General features: G+C 41.0%; 2 protein-coding genes across 2 annotated transcripts; one reads left to right on the top strand and one right to left on the bottom strand.

Annotated features, from left to right (window-relative positions):
• Positions 1-14,316: 14,316 nt before the first annotated feature.
• On the top strand, positions 14,317-17,110 carry XTH8 (xyloglucan endotransglucosylase/hydrolase 8). The gene is made up of 4 exons (XM_079087037.1): positions 14,317-14,560; positions 15,524-15,624; positions 15,926-16,128; positions 16,538-17,110. Exons 1-4 carry the CDS (start codon positions 14,359-14,361, stop codon positions 16,938-16,940), a joined length of 909 nt encoding a protein of 302 aa, XP_078943163.1. The 5' UTR covers positions 14,317-14,358; the 3' UTR covers positions 16,941-17,110.
• Positions 17,111-17,641: 531 nt separating this feature from the next.
• Positions 17,642-19,509, bottom strand: LOC145167775 (protein translation factor SUI1 homolog). Its single transcript, XM_079087028.1, has 5 exons — positions 19,295-19,509; positions 18,793-18,914; positions 18,131-18,336; positions 17,986-18,039; positions 17,642-17,881 (listed from the first exon to the last, which is right to left on the bottom strand). The coding sequence occupies exons 2-5, from the start codon at positions 18,827-18,829 to the stop codon at positions 17,837-17,839; spliced, it is 342 nt and encodes a 113-aa protein (XP_078943154.1). The 5' UTR covers positions 18,830-18,914; positions 19,295-19,509; the 3' UTR covers positions 17,642-17,836.
• Between the last annotated feature and the right edge of the window lie 831 nt (positions 19,510-20,340).

Below are 20,340 nucleotides of genomic sequence, written 5' to 3'. Positions count from 1 at the left end.
CCTCTTCATCCAAGTTACTTAGTGGTGTTTGTGACTCCATTAGAGGTGCAACACTTGAGGCACTAAGCTTTCTGAAGCCAATCAAAGCAAGGATTGATTGTTATTGCTATATAACAATCAACGGTAATTACTAAACCCTTATTTCAGTTCTTATTTGATAGATCTAGGGTTTATAAGTCTTGGATTCATTGCATGTACAATAGAGAAACCTAGATCCAAGCATTAGGGTTTGTATGAGCACATAGGATTGTTCTTATGCTTAAAACCCATCAAGGGAGTCATCAGGTTTTGGAGGAGAGGCAAGTTGGGGCCACGATATATCGGCCCATTCAGGATTTCAGCCCGAGTAGGCAAGGTGGCCTATCGTTTGGATCTGTCGGATGAGCTTAGCCAGATTCACAACACCTTCCATGTTTCACAGCTTCGGAAGTGTGTCACAGACGAGGCCGCAGTCGTTTCTTTGGACGACATTCAGGTGGACGAGAGCCTGAACTACATTGAGAGGCCTGTTGCGATTCTAAATAGGAAGACCAAGGTTCTTCGGAACAAGGAGGTGAAGCTAGTAAAGGTGCAATGGCAGCACCGAAGGGGCTCCGAATGGACATGGGAGCCGGAGGATGAGATGCGAGATCACTACCCGGACTTGTTCGCATCAGTAGACTTCGAGGACGAAGTCTAGTTCAAGTGGGGGAGATTTGTAACACCTGTTCCAGGTATTATTTAATTTATCTAATTTTTAGCGTTTTGTGCATGGACTCGGCGAGTTGGGGAGCTCCAACTCGTCGAGTAGAGATAATTATGAGGACGCGGGTTTTAAATCCTACTCGACGAGTCGAAAGACCCCGACTCGACGGGGAGGCGATGTAAAGAGAAACCCTAATTTTCAGGGGTTTGTATCCTATTTAAAGAACTTACGGCTCACTTGTAGCCTCTTTCATCGTTCTTACAGTCCAGAAAGAAACCCTAGCCGCATTTTGATGCTTTCTTGAGTGTGTGTGAGCCTTGGAGAGTGGAACTTGTGCTTTTGAGAACAAAACTTGAAGGTTGAGGAGATTGAAGAGAGGAGAAGGCTTTGGATCCGACATCTACTTGTTGTTTGCATCCATTTAGAGGTAAAAAGTTGCTACCTTGATCTTAATTTGCTTAGATCTCATTTTATGGAAGAATATGGTCACTTTTGGTGCAAAATGGGGTCATACTCGGATTTGGACTTATCATAAGGATATGGTTCCAGATCTGGACATCTCTAGGTCCTCAATGACATAAAGTTGCTCATTTTATTCAGCTTAGGCCCTTTCCATGCACTAAAACCTCGTAGGAAGCTTAGTTTTGATGTCATAGTCGTGGGAAGCCTTGCATGCATGTAAAGTTTGCAACTTTATGTGGTATCTGCACTAGGGGAGGTTGGATGTCACATCCAAAATTTTACACCAAATTTAAACTTTTCAAGCATAATAAAACCAAATAGTAATTGTTTACAAAAGTGTTTTCAATTCATTATTCAATCAGAGTGTCCCAAAAGCCAGATCATAAGGATGAGGAGCGGTACGGTCACGCCTTCGCCTTGCCATGAACTCCTGAAGTACCTGAAACAATAAACTGAAAACTGTAAGCCCGAGGGCTTAGTGAGCTACCCCCAAAATACCAATACCACACTGATAATACCATATTTGTAATAATCAAACAATCATCATGCATACTGGGCCATCGGCCTGACTGGACCGCCCTACAGGGCCTTCAGTTCAACTGAATCTATACCGAGCCTTCGGCATGACTGGACCGCCATGTGGGCCTACAGTCTCCCCGAACCGCTCATAGGGTGTGTTGGCCTTCAGCACAAAGCAGGACCGCCTTAACCCAAGCAACAAACAAATAACCATGTGCGCATAACTAACATCTACTGGCATATACAAACAACGAACATATCTATCTCACTGATTACCAACATATCAATTTCTCATAACTAGAGCACTGACCTAACAGGTCACTAACATATCAATGCCTACGGATCATAAAAGCATAACATACTATCTTTCCTGATTCCGATCTAACAGATCATATCCACATGTAGCATACCATAACGATAACAACTAAAAGGGCCGGCCTTGGTGCCTTAAACCCTATCGATATAGTGAGGATAACTCACCTTGCAGATGCCGACTCGGTAGATAAACTTCAACCCTCGGATCACTTGAAACAGGCTCCACCACCTATTACCATAGTACAATATACTCATAAGTCCTTAACCTTATAAGGTATTCCATAACCCACTAGTCAACCCCTGGTCAAAGTCAAAGTACTCAGTCAAGGTCAACAGTCCATGTTGACCTTAACTCGCCGAGTTCCTTGAAGCACTTTCCAACTCGCCGAGTCATCGAGGTGACTCGTCGAGTTCCTCCGATTCTCGATCAAACTTTAAGGCCACCCGTCGAGTTTCCTTCTTGCAACTCGACGGATACACACGCATACATATCCTGGAGAAAACTTATCCGACTCGTCGAGTTGTTCATACAACTCGCCGAGTCTATGGCAATCTTCATCGGAATCGCCGAGTTGCTCATACAACTCGCCGAGTCTATGGAAATCTTCATACGACTCGTCGAGTCAACCTTGCGACTCGCTGAGTTCCTTCAGCCCTTAAGCCATACAGACTCATTTAAGCCATGCAATGGCTCCAAATTACAGATCCAAGCTTCTAGAGCATGCTTTTCACGTAAAGTTGCAAACTTTACATGTATGCATTGCTAAAAAGGCTCTTAATGGCAATTCTAAGCTCTTAATGGGGTTTCATGCACAAGGAGGGTCTCAATCACCCCCAAACCCGCAACTTTATGACTCTAGGACTTAGGAAGGGTCCAGATCTGTAGTTACAACTTCAGATCTAGCCCATAGCTCCCCATATCAACTCAAAATCCATAAAACCCTAAAACTCATCCAAAAGAAAAGAGATCTAGAAGGAAAGGGAAGTAAAGATTGCAACTTGATACCTCCAGAAGATGCTAGCTGAGGTAAGGTCTGCTTCCCACACCTTCCTTGCTTCAACTCCTTTGCTCTTCAAGCTTTTCCCTCCTAGCCATCCTTCTTTCCAAGGCTTAAATCACACCAAGAAGAGTACCACACGAATTAGGGTTTTCACTGAGCTCTCAAAGACTGTAAAGAGGCCAAAGGAGGCTGAGGCTCCTTTAAATAGGGTGCAAAACCCCGGGATTTAGGGTTTCCTCTGCCATCTCCTACTCATCGAGTCCCTTCATGGACTCGGCGAGTAGGTCACTAAACACGCGTATCAAACCCGTTGCTACTCGACGAGTAGGGCAACCAACTCGTCGAGTAGGCCTTGAAACCAATTAAATTCTTATTTAATTAATACCTGGGAATCAGGGCGTTACAATTCTCCCCCACTTGAACTAGACTTCGCCCTCAAAGTCCGCTGGAATAAACAATGCTGGGTAATGCTCCAGCATTTCCGCCTCCGGCTCCCACGTCCACTCGGATCCTCTCCGATGCTCCCACTGCACTTTTACCAAAGGTATCTCTTTATTCCGCAAAATCTTCTTCTTCCTTTCCAAGATGGCTATAGGCCTCTCTATGTAATTCAGGTGCTCATCGACCTGAATATCATCCATCGATACTACTGTCTCCTGGTCCATAATACACTTCCGCAATTGCGAAACATGCAATGTGCTATGAATTCGGCTGAGCTCCTCCAGTAGCTCAAGCCTATAAGCCACCTTGCCCACCCTGGCAATAATCCTGAATGGCCCAATATAACGGGGACCCAATTTTCCCCTCTTCCTGAAGCGTATCACACCCTTCCAGGGCGAGACCTTCAGAAGTACCATGTCACCAACCTGAAACTCTAAATCCGATCGGCGTCTATCAGCGTAACTCTTTTGCCGACTCTGAGCGGTCTGCAGTCGCTCTCTGATCTGCTGGATCTTTTCGGTAGTCTGCAAGACTACCTCTGTTCGACCCATCACTCTGTGTCCAACTTCACCCCAACAGACCGGGGTTCTACATCTCCGACCATACAACAGCTCAAAAGGCGCGGCGCCAATGCTGGAATGATAGATGTTGTTGTAGATGAACTCTGCCAGCGGTAGGTGAGAATCCCAGCTCCCACCAAAATCAATAACACACGCCCTCAACATATCCTCGAGGGTCTGAATGGTCCGCTCGCTCTGACCGTCGGTCTGCGGGTGGAAAGCTGTACTAAAGTGCAGGCGCGTACCCAGTTCCTCGTGGAACTTCTTCCAAAAACGGGAAGTAAACCTGACATCCCGATCGGAGACAATGGAGACTGGAACCCCATGGCGAGAGACAATCTCGCTGACGTACATATCGGCCAATTTCTCGGCCGACGAACTCTCCCGTATGGCCAAGAAATGGGCACTCTTGGTCAATTGATCCACGATGACCCATATAGCATCAAGCCCCTTCGTCGTTCTCGGCAACTTGGTAAGAAAGTCCATCATGATCTGTTCCCATTTCCACATGGGAATCTCCAAGGGCTGCAGTTTTCCATGCGGCCTCTGATGCTCGGCCTTGACCATCCTACAAGTCAAGCACCTCTCGACGTACCAGGCGATTTCTCGTTTCATGCACGGCCACCAGTAGCTCAAACTCAAATCCCGGTACATCTTGGTGGCCCCCGGGTGTATAGAAAAGTGAGACTTATGAGCCTCCTCCATCACTGTCTGCCAGATCCCTCCGGTCATCGGAACCCAAACCCGACCGTGTCGGGTCAATAATCTGCGGCTATCCTGAACAAACCGGGCGTTCTCACCCTTAATCCGCTCCACCTTCCAGTTCTCTGGTCTCATGCCCTCGACCTGGGCATCCCTAATCAAGCTCACAAGCGGGGAATCCACCGCTATCCTCATACAACTTGTCGGGGTAGAAGACCCAGCTGACTTGCGGCTCAAAGCGTCCGCAACCACATTCGCTTTACCAGGATGGTAAATTATGTCACAATCATAGTCCTTGACTACATCCAGCCACCTGCGCTGCCTAATAATTCAGGTTCGGCTGATCCATGATGTGCCTCAAACTCTTGTGATCCGTGTAAATAGTACATCGGACCCCGTACAGATAATGCCTCCAAATCTTGAGAGCGAAAACCACCGCTCCCAACTCAAGATCGTGCGTAGGGTATCTCGTCTCATGCGGCTTCAGCTGTTGCGATGCATAGGCTATCACCCGTCCCCTCTGCATGAGGACTGCCCCCAGACCTGTGATGGACGCATCACAAAATACTACGAAATCCTCAACTCCCTCGGGGAGCGTCAACACTGGCGCCTCGCACAAACATCGTCGGAGGGTGTCAAACGCCCTCTGCTGCTCAGGGCCCCACCGGAAATCCACCCCCTTCCTCGTAAGACGAGTGAGGGGTACTGCGATCTTGGAGAAATCTCGAATAAATCTCCGGTAGTACCCTACTAAACCCAAGAAACTCCTGATGTCTGAGGGAGATTTCGGAGTCTCCCACTGCATAATCGCCTCCACCTTGGCCGGATCGACCAAAATCCCCTCCTCGTTAACAAGATGTCCGAGGAACTGGACCTCTCGTAACCAAAACTCACACTTTGAGAACTTGGCATACAACCGTTCTCGCCGCAGAACCTCCAGCAGCTCCCTGAGATGCTCCTCATGCTGCTCTCGGGTCTTGGAATACACCAATATATCGTCTATGAACATAATGACCGAGCGATCGAGCATCGGTCTGCAGACCCGGTTCATCAAATCCATGAACACTGCCGGCGCGTTGGTGAGCCCAAACGGCATGACCACGAACTCGTAATGACCATAACGAGTCTGAAACGCGGTCTTCTCCACGTCTTCCTCCCTCACCCTGACCTGGTGATATCCGGACCTCAAATCGATCTTGAAAAACCAAGATGTACCCTGCAGTTGATCGAAAAGATCATCTATCCTCGGGAGTGGATAATGGTTCTTCACCGTTAACTTATTCAACTCCCTATAGTCAATGCACATCCTGTGCGAACCGTCCTTCTTCCTTACGAAAAGGATCGGTGCTCCCCAAGGTGAACTACTCGGACGAATAAACTGCTTACCCAGTAGTTCCTGCAACTGAGATGACAACTCATGCATCTCTGGCGGTGCCAGTCGGTACGGCACCTTAGCGATAGGGGCCACCCCCGGCACCAGATCAATCCTGAACTCCACCTGCCTCTCCGGAGGCACTCCAAGTAACTCCTCCGGAAACACGACAGCAAACTCTCTAACCACCGGGACCTCCGAAACTAAAGTCTGATCCCTGACCCGCGTGTCCACCACACACGCTGAATAACCTACACATTCGTGCTGAATATACTGTCGTGCCCTAGCGGCTGAACAAAACCCTGATCCTACTCTGGTGCCCTCACCATATACCACCAGTTCTCCCCCACTTGGGGTTCGAACTACTACTCGTTGTCCCTCACAGCCGATCATGGCGCCAAACCGGCTGAGCCAATCCATCCCTACAATCACACACACTTCCCCCATGGTAATAGGAATCAAATCTATCGGGAATGATACCCCAAAAATCTCCAGCTCGCATCTCCGGTAAACTGAAGAAGCAGAAATCCCGTGCTCGTTGGCGATCGCAACTCGCAACGGACACTCAAGCTCATCTACCGACACACTGAACTCTCTACTGAAAGTTTGAGATACAAACGACCGACTCGCCCCCGAGTCAAATAAAACCAAAGCAGGCAAAGAGTTTACTAAAAACGTACCTAAACACAGGCATCAATGATAAGCATAACATAGATAAAATGACTGAAACAGAAAATAGAAACATACCAGCAACCACATCCGGTGCTACCTTGGCCTCCTCGGCCATGAGCTGGAAGGCGCGCCCCTGAGCCTTTGGAGGCTCCGCCTTGACTGGCCTCCCATCCCCAATCCTCAAAGTAGCCGGTGCGGATCCCTGCGCCGGCTTGGCGGCGAGCTGCGGACAGTTGGTCTTCACATGGCCAACCTGATGATAATGGTAACAAATCCTCATATCTGCTAGAGGGGCGGACTGACGGCAGTCCCTGGCATAGTGCCCCTCCTTGCCACATTTGTGGCATCCACCTCCTGCTCGACAAACCCCCGAATGACCCTTGCCACACTTTCCACAAGTGCGGCTCTGCTGATTCCCAGTCCGAGTATCAGCGGTCTTAGACCACTTAGGCGCCGGCTGAGACTGTGCCGGTGCCTGACGCTGCTCCTTCAACTGCAGCTCTATCTCCAACTCACGCCGCCTCGCGACTTCCTGGAGATCCAGGAGGGTATCACACCGCTGTGTAGACACAAACTGTCGAATATCAGTCTTGAGCATACTTAGATAACGAGTCATCTGGGACTGCTCTGAAGCAAACTCCGGGCAAAACATAGCCCTCTCCATGAACATACGAGTAATCTCCATCACAGACTCCCCATCCTGTCTCAATGTCAAAAACTCCTGAGCAAGTCGCTCCCGCTCAACGCGCGGAACGTAGCGGGCGCGGAACGTAGAACTGCTCCCAAGTAATAGCAGCTCGTTGATCATCCGTGTACGACCCTGTCGTCAATCTCCACCAGTCCTTTGCCCCAAGCCTCAGCAGGTTCATGGCACACCTGACCTTCTGGTCCGCAGGACATGAACACGTGAAGAAACATCCCTCCACGTCAGATAACCACCTCATAGCCCTGATCGCATCCTGTGTACCATCAAACTTCGGGGGCTTCGTATTATCGAAGTCCCGGTACTGGAAAGCCCTGCTGGCTCCTCCTCCAACCCCTGCCGCAGTTACAGCCGAAGTGGCTGCAGCGGCAGCTGTCTCTGCTAGAGCTGCATATCGCTCATCAAAGTACTCGACCATCGCGGTCTTAATCGACCCAAACATCTCTGGTAGCTGCGCTCGGAACGCTGCAGCAATCTCGTCGTGCATAATCTCCCGGATCCTGGCATCCAACTCCTCGGTCCCTATCTGTACCACGGGCTCAGGTGCTATCGGCACCTCTGACCCTCCGTCTCCCGATCCTGATCCTGATCCTGATACGGATCCAGAAGCAACACGTCTCGTCACCACCATACTGAAATATATATATTCAAGTCATCAGATTAATAACATAATATCGGGAGACCAAAACCCACAAACCCTAGGGGTTGTGACTTCCTTGCTACGCGTATGGGTCCTGTGCTTTCAGTAGTACGGGCCCATACTACCTTCCACACCTACCCATATTTGTCTCAAGTATCACCACAACACCCTAACACTATCATCAACATAATATGCGCTCAACCCTTACTCCTAGGGAAACATCGCCCATCCCCCAACTGATCTCATAGCTCCTCACAACCCACACATCCATGAAACTTTCATCATCCCCTACAGTGCTAGTGTATGCTAGCTGCACATAACGCTGGACCCAATAGACTTTCGAATATCCAATCCTACCCGAAGGCCGAATCAACATTCTCAGGCTATAAGGTCTTTATTATGCACAACCGTGATGCATACACTAAACATCTACAGTTATGACGTCAATTCCATATACAGGAAACCCTAGGTTAATAGGCATCATATAATCAGGCAAATCTATCATGCGATTCCTGAAGATCCCTAGCCTAGCACTAGCATGCTGTTCTAACATATCAAAATATCAAATAACTGTATGGTATTTTGGGGTTCACTTACAGGCTCCGGCTGATCGTACCCTCTGCATCCTCCATCCTTTACTTTGAAAACCATTTTAAAAATTTTACTTTCCGAAAATCTCCTTCATTTGAGACTGGATTCACACGAGTGTTCCTCCAATTTGCTCAAACCAAGGCTCTGATACCAACTTGTCACATCCAAAATTTTACGCCAAATTTAAACTTTTCAAGCATAATAAAACCGAATAGTAATTGTTTACAAAAGTGTTTTCAATTCATTATTCAATCAGAGTGTCCCAAAAGCCAGATCATAAGGATGAGGAGCGGTACGGTCACGCCTTCGCCTTGCCATGAACTCCTGCAGTACCTGAAACAATAAACTAAAAACTGTAAGCCCGAGGGCTTAGTGAGCTACCCCCAAAATACCAATACCACACTGATAATACCATATCTGTAATAATCAAACAATCATCATGCATACTGGGCCATCGGCCTGACTGGACCGCCCTACAAGGCCTTCAGTTCAACTGAATCTATACCGAGCCTTCGGCATGACTGGACCGCCATGTGGGCCTACAGTCTCCCCGGACCGCTCATAGGGTGTGTTGGCCTTCAGCACAAAGCAGGACCGCCGCAACCCAAGCCACAAACAAATAACCATGTGCGCATAACTAACATCTACTGGCATATACAAACAACGAACATATCTATCTCACTGATTACCAACATATCAATTTCTCATAACTAGAGCACTGACCTAACAGGTCACTAACATATCAATCCCTACGGATCATAAAAGCATAACATATTGGTCTTTCCTGATTCCGATCTAACAGATCATATCCACATGTAGCATACCATAACGATAACAACTAAAAGGGTCGGCCTTGATGCCTTAGACCCTATCGATATAGTGAGGATAAGTCACCTTGCAGATGCCGACTCGGTAGATAAACTTCAACCCTCGGATCACTTGACACAGGCTCCACCACCTATTACCATAGTATAATATACTCATAAGTCCTTAACCTTATAAGGTATTCCATAACCCACTAGTCAACCCCTGGTCAAAGTCAAAGTCCTCAGTCAAGGTCAACAGTCCATGTTGACCTTAACTCGCCGAGTACCCTCGGCTACTCGCCGAGTTCCTTGAAGCACTTTCCAACTCGCTGAGTCATCGAGGTGACTCGTCGAGTTCCTCCGATTCTCGATCAAACTTTAAGGCCACCCGTCGAGTTTCCTTCTTGCAACTCGACGGATACACACGCATACATATCCTGGAGAAAACTCATCCGACTCGCCGAGTTGTTCATACAACTCGCCGAGTCTATGGCAATCTTCATCGGACTTGTCGAGTTGCTCATACAACTCACCGAGTCTATGGAAATCTTCATACGACTTGCCGAGTCAACCTTGCGACTCGCCGAGTTCCTTCAGCCCTTAAGCCATACAGACTCATTTAAGCCATGCAATGGCTCCAAATTACAGATCCAAGCTTCTAGAGCATGCTTTTCACGTAAAGTTGCAAACTTTACGTGTATGCATGGCTAAAAAGGCTCTTAATGGCAATTCTAAGCTCTTAATGGGGTTTCATGCACAAGGAGGGTCTCAATCACCCCCAAACCCGCAACTTTATGACTCTAGGACTTAGGAAGGGTCCAGATCTATAGTTACAACTTCAGATCTAGCCCATAGCTCCCTATATCAACTCAAAATCCATAAAACCCTAAAACTCATCCAAAAGAAAAGAGATCTAGAAGGAAAGGGAAGTAAAGATTGCAACTTGATACCTCCAAAAGATGCTAGCTGAGGTAAGGTCTGCTTCCCACACCTTCCTTGCTTCAACTCCTTTGCTCTTCAAGCTTTTCCCTCCTAGCCAACCTTCTTTCCAAGGCTTAAATCACACCAAGAAGAGTACCACACGAATTAGGGTTTTCACTGAGCTCTCAAAGACTGTAAAGAGGCCAAAGGAGGCTGAGGCTCCTTTAAATAGGGTGCAAAACCCCGGGATTTAGGGTTTCCTCTGCCAGCTCCTACTCTTCGAGTCCCTTCATGGACTCGGCGAGTAGGTCACTAAACACGCGTATCAAACCCGTTGCTACTCGACGAGTAGGGCAACCAACTCGTCGAGTAGGCCTTGAAACCAATTAAATTCATATTTAAACAATACATGGCAATCGGGGCGTTACATTGGATCTGAAGTTTAGGACCTTAGATCCCGCTGGAAAGGACTAAACACAAAAGGACTGAAGGAACTCGTTGTGTCCATTAGTCTACTCGACGAGTCGGGGTAGGGTTTACTCGTTTTCGGGTTTCTGAATGAGTGCAGTGAAGGATTAGAGTGTTGGACTGAATGAACTTTTGGTTTTCTGGATATTGGATGAACTCGACGAGTCACTTAGGTAACTCGGCGAGTTGACTCGGGATTCAGTGGAATGGACTCGGGTGGAACTCGACGAGTTGTTGGATGCACTCGACAAGTTGAGGTCAACATGGACTGTTGACCTTGACTATTGACCTTGACTTTGACTAAGGTTGACCAGGGTTGACTTTGAGGGTATTTATAGTATTTCAGGATTGTGACAAGTTAATCACATGTTGATTATAGGCAGTTGAGTTGGAGCGGTGCGTGGGATATATCTGATCTTAGCTTGTTAGTTCAGCATTCGAGAGGTGAGTCTCCTCACCATACCAATGGGTCTAAGGCACCAAGGCCGACCCATTTTGTGATATGTGGTACACTAGCTGTAGTAGAGATATGTGGTATGATAGTTAGCTATATGCTAAGTGATATGCTAGTGATTATATGATACTTGCAGGGAAGATCATGGGGGAGCCCATGACACTTGGATAAGACCATGTGGGGGAGCCTACGGCTTGATAGTTAAAGACCATGGGGGAGCCCATGGCAGTCGAATGAAAGACCATGTGGGGGAGCCCATGGCTTGTCGGTTAAAGACCATGAGGGGAGCCCATAACACTTTGGTATAAGACCGTGTAGGGGAGCCCATGGCATCCTTATATGTTTGTATGCATGGATTATGTGATATATGTAGATTTTATAGCTAATATGATATGTGTTATGTGGATTGTGTGTGGGGTATGCTCTGGAGAACTCACTAAGCATTAGCTTATAGTTTGTGGAATTGTTTCAGGTACATCCGAGCCTAAGGGCAAGGGCAAGGCTTGATGGCGCGGCGTGCACTCTCTCTCAGGCGTTTTATGGGACGCTCTGATGTTTTGAAATAAAATTGTAATTGTTATGAATTTTGAAAACAATTGTATTTGGGATTTCATGGTTTGTGGAAAGTATTTTGGGTAATTAAAAAATGGAAAATTTCTTTTGAAAATTGGGTCGTTACATATATTAATCATATAATATATTAACAAATCATTTTATCTTTCTCTTAATATCAATCCTAGTTATTTTCTAGGTTATGAGCGCAACCCAAAATGACTTTACTTTTATTCACTAAGATTATATCCATTTAGTTAAGACCTTAGACACTTAATCCAACATTTCTCGGGGTCGGTTCTCTAGTTTCTTTGAATTGGGCTCTCCTTGTCAAATGGATATGGAGGTATAAAGTGGATCCAAATTCCTTATGGCGATGGGTCATTTGTGGGACCCATAATCATTCTAGAAAGCTAGTTTTGCCTTTGGTTAAAAAATCCCTCTCAAGTGTTTGGTACACAAATTGTAAATGTTCTCCCTAATCTAGCAAAAAACTGGAATCAAGTTTTTCTCCTTGTTTGAAACTCTTATTAGATATGGTACCAGTACCTTGTTTTGGCTTGGGGATTAGACTGGAAATAGTGATTTTGCTTCAAGGTTTCTGCATGTTTTAGATTTAGACAAGAAAAAGTCTTGTTTTATTGCTGAAAGGATTTGTCCAGTTAACGAAGGTTAGGCTTGGAAAAGGGCTCCTAATAACCTTTTAAAGACTTTAGAGTTGAACTCTTTAAACGGATTGGACTCCTGGAGGTCTAATCTTTCTTCCGATGGCAAATATTATATGCATGATCTCAGAGCCTGAATTGATTCCTATGTGACAACTCCGGTGATCAATCCTATGATTTGGTTTAAATTGGTAGCTCTAAAGATCATTGGTTTTGTGTGGCGTTCTTGCATGGACCGAATCTCCACCACGAATGCTCTTTCTCGAAGGGGGATCACAATCTCTTCCTCTTCCTGCCATTGGTGCACAGGGGGAGTAGATGAAGCAGATCACATTCTTGTTGGATGTACATTTGTGTGCGACACTCTATGATGGATTTTCAAGTGGTGCAACATTCCATTTCAACGGTTCTCGTCGGTTAGTGAATTTGTCAATTTTGCTGCACATTGGGGAACTTGCCCAAAAAACGTAAGATTTTGGTAGCCATCGTGTATGACTATCTTTGGTGCATTTGGAGGGCTATAAATGACATTATTTTAGCAGGTTTGTGTCTTTCCCTCAAAAGAGGCGGATAACGTGCTTTCAATAGTTTTTAGTTGGGTTAAGCATAAAGGGAATTTTGGGACTTATAATTAGGTTCATTGGTATTCTTCTCCCTTTAATATTGTGTAATTTTGTTTGTTTACCTTTTTGTGCCCTGTTTTGTTGTTTTATAGGTAATAGTTTTTAATAAATTATGTTGTTTCCAAAGAAAAAAAAAAGTTAAAAACATGTACCGACAAATAGTTTTTGTTTAATCAAAACGTTTTATCAAAACCCAAAAACTTGAAACTCTAAAATATTTCTTACAAAACATGACCTTTGTGTGGTGAAGTTCTTCTTGGGAAACCTATGGGTTCGAGTGTGCCCTCGGGATGACCTCTCGGGATGTCTATATGGAGGGGTGGCTTCCGTTGCAGCATCCGCCGTTTCCAAAAAACCAAACACCACCTTAAGGTTGTAAAAAAATATAAATTGACATATTTTATAAAGAAATAAAAATCCAACAATCTCACGTTCTTTCATGTAACATGATGACCTGTTACTTCCACTCAGAGGCAGCCTGGATCTTCTATCATCCTCTGTCACTTTCATCTCATTAATTATTATAAACTGGTTCATATTATATTATTTTTCACTATATAAATTATTTGTTTATCTACAAATATAAATGTAATAATCATTCTCTTTGTGATAAGGATTGTTTATTGAAATTTAAGAACAAAAAACGTAGATCTGATCCAAATAAACAATTTTTTTGTGTAAATTGTATTAAATGATTATTTTTTTGGAAACCGCGATTTATTCTTTTAAATAAACAATCGAAAAATGTCAATGTTGACATCATAGAAATAAAAAACGATTTGTAAATCAAATATTAAATACTTATTTGTTTTAATTTATTACTCAACTTAATTAACCCATAAATGTTACGTCAACATCAGGGCAGACGTAAGAGGTTTAGGTGGTAATTAACCGGTGTTATCTCTCAAAATTTTCGGTAAAATATAAATTATTTGGAACGTTTTTCATTTTAATGTAAATTTTTCGTAATGCTACATTTATAATCATTGATATGTTACACCGACTAACTTTACAATTACCTTCGCATATCAAAGCTTTTACATTTTTTCAAAATTGTTATTATAATTGTTCTCTCTCTCTCTCTCTCTCTCTCTCTCTATATATATATATATATATATATATATATATATATATATATATATATATATATATATAGTCATGAGAGAAGATCTCACTTGTTTACAAGGCTTGGTCTCCACTAAAACGATGGAGAAGAAAGCTTCAAGTTCTTCCATGGCAGTGTCTGCGATCTGGTGCTTCGTTGCTTATGTGACAATGGCTACAATGTCTTGCTCAGCTACATCGAAGCCTTCATTTGATGATAATTTCAGCATCATGTGGTCTGAGAATCATTTCAAAACTTCTGAAGATGGTCAGACCTGGTTTCTCTCCCTGGATAATGACACAGGTAATCATCCCACCCAATGAGTCAACTCGGTCATTTCTGTAGCAGATCAGATGGACAAATAAGTATTAGTTCAAATCTTTAAGAAATACTTAATATCTAATTAGAAATGAAGTTGTAATTACATATTTACACTTTCTTATGATGGATTTGTTGTATAAAATGAAAATACAATATAGTTATTCTTCACATATAGGAGTAATTCAAATTGGGTAATGATGATGTCATGTAAAAGCGACTGAACCTGATAATCATAGAACTTTTCTTTCCAAGAGATCTAAAGTTGAATTGCATATCTGACCTTCATTGTTGTTGAGTTGACGACAATTTGATATAGCTTGAATTGTATCATTGTGCCCTTCTTTTTTCCTCCTATAATAACATTCTATCTTGAAAAGTTCTTTCCAAGTATTAATGTTACTCAAATACAATGTGATTTTCAGTACTAATTATATTGAGTATTCAACATACCATGTCTTAATTAAAAAAGTTGAAAAATACAATATTATAATTAAGTATTTTTTTTAAAACTACAATGTTTGAAAATAACTGTTGTTGTAAAAAAGAAAAAAGAAATGGATATATAATAGTATATGAATAAATAAAACTAAAAGTACTGGTTAATAGTTTTGAACACTTTTGTTTATTAAAATCTTCTTTTTATATTTTTTTATATAAAGTGATTGAAGACAATTTATATCATAATTCTAAGATCATGTTGTCTTAGGACAATCCATATCAAATTATAATATCACCAAATAATCTTGATAACCCAAACCTAATTAAGTTCACAAGATCATATCATCAATGACCATAAAAGTCAACTTTTTTACTTCAAGTATGTGTTAAAATCAAACTCCATGCTAAAAAAAAAAAGTCAACTTTTGTTTTTTGAAATCTCTAATCCACATGACACTTTTTATTTGTTCAAATTTTAACATTGGTTTAATGAATTTGTACGAACAGGATGTGGGTTCCAAACAAAAGAGAAATATCGATTCGGTTGGTTTAGTATGAAGCTGAAGTTGGTCGGAGGTGATTCTGCTGGAGTTGTCACAGCTTACTATGTGAGTGTTTTTTTCCATCAAATTATTAATCTTTTGAGATCAAAATCAGTTATTAATGTATAGTTTTAATAACAAAGATTTTCCAAACAAGAAAAGAAGTCCAAAAAGACTTTTAACATTTGTTGCTAGTATTTGAAAATTAATATTTATATTTCGTTGCATAAGAAACTTTGAGTTAGATTATCACAAATCTTAAAACATATCGGTTAGATTTGTCTTTTTTTTTTTTTTTTTAACTATTAATATATGTATATTAAAATAAGTTATTACTTTAATAATATGTAAATATTTATTTAAATAGATGTGTACAGAGGATGGTGCGGGGCCCACAAGAGATGAGCTGGACTTTGAGTTTTTAGGGAACCGAACCGGTGAACCATACCTGATCCAGACCAATGTTTACAAAAATGGAACCGGAAACCGGGAGATGAGGCACAAGCTTTGGTTTGATCCGACTCTTGATTACCACACTTATTCCATTTTATGGAATTCTCACCAAATCATGTAACCCTTCTTTCCATTTTAAACCACATAGAGTAAATTACGAAAATCGTCCCTATGGTTTGGTCAAAATTGTACGTTTGGTTCTTAACATTTTTTTTGCACTCGGATCGTCCTTGTGGTTTGATTTTCTTGTGTTTTTTTTGTCCCTTACATACATAAAGTTAGGGACCAAACGTGCAATTTTGACCAAACTATAGGAACGAAAAACACAACAAAATTGAACCACAGGGACGATGCGAGTGCAAAAAAATGGTTAGGGACGATGCATGCAATTTTGACCAAATCATATGGACGATTTCAGTAATTTACTCAATCACATATTACAATCAAATATAACTAAACCCAATTCAGACTACTTTTTAGTTATATATCATTTTTGTTATGTCTAATTATATATGATTTTGAACAGATTTTTTGTGGATAGAGTTCCAGTAAGAGTATACAAAAACGCCGACTACGAGAACAACTTCTTTCCAAATCAGAAACCGATGTACTTGTTTTCAAGCATATGGAATGCCGATGATTGGGCAACCCGAGGGGGTCTTGAGAAAACAGACTGGAAAAAGGCACCTTTTGTTTCTTCTTATAGAGATTTTACAGTCGATGGTTGTCAATGGAAAGACCCTTATCCTGATTGTGTTTCATCTACTACACAACATTGGTGGGACCAATACGAAGCATGGCATCTTACAAAAGACCAGAAATTGGATTTTGCTTGGGTTCAAAGGAATTTAGTGATATATGATTATTGCAAAGATACCGATAGGTTTCCTACATTGCCTGAGGAATGTTCATTGAGTCCTTGGGATTAGGGTTCGGATCTGGTCAACCAAATCAATATGGTTTGTTCAATCCAAGTCTCTTTATATATCGGTTTCTTTTTGGCATTAGATGATTCCATTTTTTACGTTTATAAAATGTAATATTTTGTTCCATTTTTGTTGTTCCATTCCTTAATATAAATATTTTTTTTTTGTTAAAACTTTCAAATATTATACGTCGGGGAGATAATCTATTTAAATTATTTTAAAATGGAAAATCTGTTGATTTGTTTTATCATTCGTCGTATAGGTAAAAACTAAAAATATAATTATTCTTTCCACACAAACTAATCAGCTATTCTGCAATGGGTTATGCTACTGTAAAATTATTTTATGTTACGAAATTACGGAAAATTTGAAGCTTCTGAAATTAGGGAAAATTAAAAATAAAATAATCATTTTTAGTTAAAACAAAATCTACTTACACTTAACTGATCAAGGAAAAAGGGTCATAAATGTTATAATCTTTTAGGGTTGTGTTCGACAGGTTAACTAAGATTAATATATAAAGATATATTTGAAAAACTTGTTAAGAAAAATACTTATGAGCTTATCAATTAGCTATCTTGAATAGTTTTTTTTCAATAGTTAGCTTGTAGCCTACATTAATGGTCTGACTAAATACTTGTATATTGCAATAAGTGGGCTTATGAGCACCAAAATGATCTAAAAACTGAGTTCGATGACAGAGATTAGACTTCAAAAACACCAATAAATTATTACTAACCACCATGGAAATCATGAGATCACAATGTTTATAACTCTTGGAAACAAACATAAATATTAAAACACGACAAATAAAATGGAGCCAATATGGAAAGGGAAAACAAAGGGAAGAAAAGTTGCAACAATTACAAAAACAATTAAATCACGACCACCAGCGCCATTTAAAAACCATGAATCTTTATACGCTCTTTCTTCACTATGCCAGCCTGTTTTCACAAAAACAGAAACCCGAAAATAAATAATATGAGAGAAACAACCCGAAAATGAAAATTCATATAAAAAAAATTAATAATTAAAAAAAAATCATTACTTGAACAAGGAATGTCGAGACGTTTTTCCTCTGATCACCTTGAAGTTGGATCACCTACATTATGTTACAATACACCTTCGTTAATAAACACAGAACAAGACATGACATGACAGAATAAAACAGATTCGACCGTTAAAATGATTACCTGACCAAGCTCAGGGTCTTGAACAACCGTACCATTACAGCAGAAGTCCTTTTTGAGGTCTTTGAGAATCTTATTGTAACTGAACTCTTTTTTCAAACCTTGAACAGTTGTCAGACTTTTTCTACCATTTCGTTGTTGTATACGTATATGAACGTATTCTTTTGAACCAGCACCTGAGTCCTCAGCATTTGCCTCAGCGAATGGATCTGTCCCCAATCCCAGTTCATATCAAAATATGTATATATCAAACATAACAACATAATCTAATTTTATTATAGATGGAAAAAAAAAGTAATTTTAGACATAAAAAAACAGAACAATAAATGCCAAATGAAAACTTATAAAATGTTATGCCTTTGGATGAAAATAATGGAATGAGTCATTAGATTAGATTCCATGATTATGTTTTGAATTATAAGTTTTTGTTTAAAATAAAAACCAAAAGCTCCCAAGTTTCTTTTTCCAAAGTTTTTTGCTTTAGAGACCAATAGCTCAACAGGCCCATAGTCATAAAACAAATAGCTTTTTCCATTCCAATGAGACGAACAATTCGATTCCTTCCCTAATTCGATCATACTACACAAAGTGCTAATGTCTGATGCAACAGTAAATTGGAAGAATTGCTAAAAGTTTAAGATTAGAAAGATGAGCGACAAACATACCGAAGGCAGTTGGAATCTGGACGTCGATGTCAGACATGAAACTTGAGTACTAGGATTGGAAGCAACGAACAAACCAAGCTAAAATATTCTTCTTCGTCAATCGTCAGTCAGAAAAGTGCAAACTGTAATGGAAGTTACAATATCATCAGCTTCTTGTTGCTATAAGAAAAACTAATCGCATACAAATCCATTAACAAAGAAAAAAAGGAAAACGACCCAATAAAATAAGAAAATCTGAAAACAATAATCAAAGAATCACCATAACTGATCAATTTGATTCGCTGTAATAAATGGCATATATAGTCAACCTAATTTATCGTATTACAACATTAATTGCACATAGATATAAACATACCCTCAATCGGTATTCGATTCGATCGTGTTAAAAAAAATAAGGTAAACGATTTCATCACCAAATTGTCGAATTGAAAAAACTAAGGAGAAACAAAGATTACGCAGATCGAAAACGAATGCAATGAGATCAAAGAAAAAGAAAGATCACCTGATTGGAATGATAATCAAATCTAGAGCCAGATGGATGTGTATTTGGAGATAAGGGTGTGAGACAGATAGTTGAGACTTGAGAGTTGAGAAGCGTTATATATACGCCAAACTTTCTTAATAGCTTACGCCAAAGGCTATTATGGTATAGCCCACTTCACAGTTGTTACCCACTTTGTCGCAGCTAAAAAATTGATGTATTTTAGATTCTTAGCAACGATTTTAAGTTTAAACCATATATTCAATAAATATCGTTATAAAATCATTTTTTTCTAACTTTAACAAAAAAAAAAAAAATCATAAATACAGCAAAAATACGAACGCGAATTAGTGGGAAATGTGTGACATACAGCAAACCGATAAAAGTTATTCGTAAGCGAATGATATTTGCTCTTTGGGATGACAATTTTCAGTAGATTCTCGATCCTTATATGATTGGACTCGATAAAGATTTGCGAGCCCCACTTTTTCTTTACAGACATTAATGTTTTGTGTGTTACATGTGTATCGTTCGATCATATATACATTTACTCATAAAAGTTTATCGTTAAATAGTTGCGAGGGACCTATTTCCGTCTATATAAGGGTTTGGAGTGTTATCATTTAGGTGTATGTCTACTACTTACATGTGATGTTTGGCTTCTTTGAAATCGTTGATCAGTCACATTGATTGTGTTTCCATACAACAACGCATGAGTATGTCGTTCCTTAATCGATATCAACTGATGGTCATCTACCTACACATGTCTCAATTACTCTCCGGTTAAGATGAATAACTTAGAAAAAATAAAACATGCAGCTTAGACATTCTTTTTAATCAATTTGATAATTCATTTTAAATAACTTTTACATCGAGGTCTCAGACAAACTGACAACAAGTTGTGTCACTAAACATTTCTAGATGGCAAAACTAATTCTTTTAAATGTTATATCCATAGATCTAGGGTTATAACATTATTATCTATAACGTCCTAATTAAAAAAATAGTTTAGAACAAATAATATAGATAAACAATTAATAAAAAGCAAATAACTTTGAAAAGAATAG

This window comes from Lactuca virosa, chromosome 1 (assembly GCF_052849685.1).
Source record: "Lactuca virosa cultivar CGN04683 chromosome 1, Lactuca_virosa_CGN04683_v6, whole genome shotgun sequence".
In the NCBI taxonomy this organism is placed as follows: Eukaryota; Viridiplantae; Streptophyta; class Magnoliopsida; order Asterales; family Asteraceae; genus Lactuca; species Lactuca virosa.
Note: the sequence above shows the minus strand (reverse complement) of the source record. Positions and strands in the feature narration are given on the sequence as shown.

Bases quoted from the DNA above. Each gene is read 5' to 3' on its own strand.
- XTH8 (XM_079087037.1), top strand. From the start codon at position 14,359: ATGGAGAAGAAAGCTTCAAGTTCTTCCATGGCAGTGTCTGCGATCTGG. The intron at 14,561-15,523 runs GTAATCATCCCA...TTGTACGAACAG, and splicing joins CTCCCTGGATAATGACACAG to GATGTGGGTTCCAAACAAAA. The intron at 16,129-16,537 runs GTAACCCTTCTT...GATTTTGAACAG, and splicing joins TGGAATTCTCACCAAATCAT to ATTTTTTGTGGATAGAGTTC.
- LOC145167775 (XM_079087028.1), bottom strand. From the start codon at position 18,829: ATGTCTGACATCGACGTCCAGATTCCAACTGCCTTCG. The intron at 18,040-18,130 runs GTAATCATTTTA...AACATAATGTAG, and splicing joins AAGACCCTGAGCTTGGTCAG to GTGATCCAACTTCAAGGTGA. The intron at 17,882-17,985 runs GTAATGATTTTT...TTGTGAAAACAG, and splicing joins TCTCGACATTCCTTGTTCAA to GCTGGCATAGTGAAGAAAGA.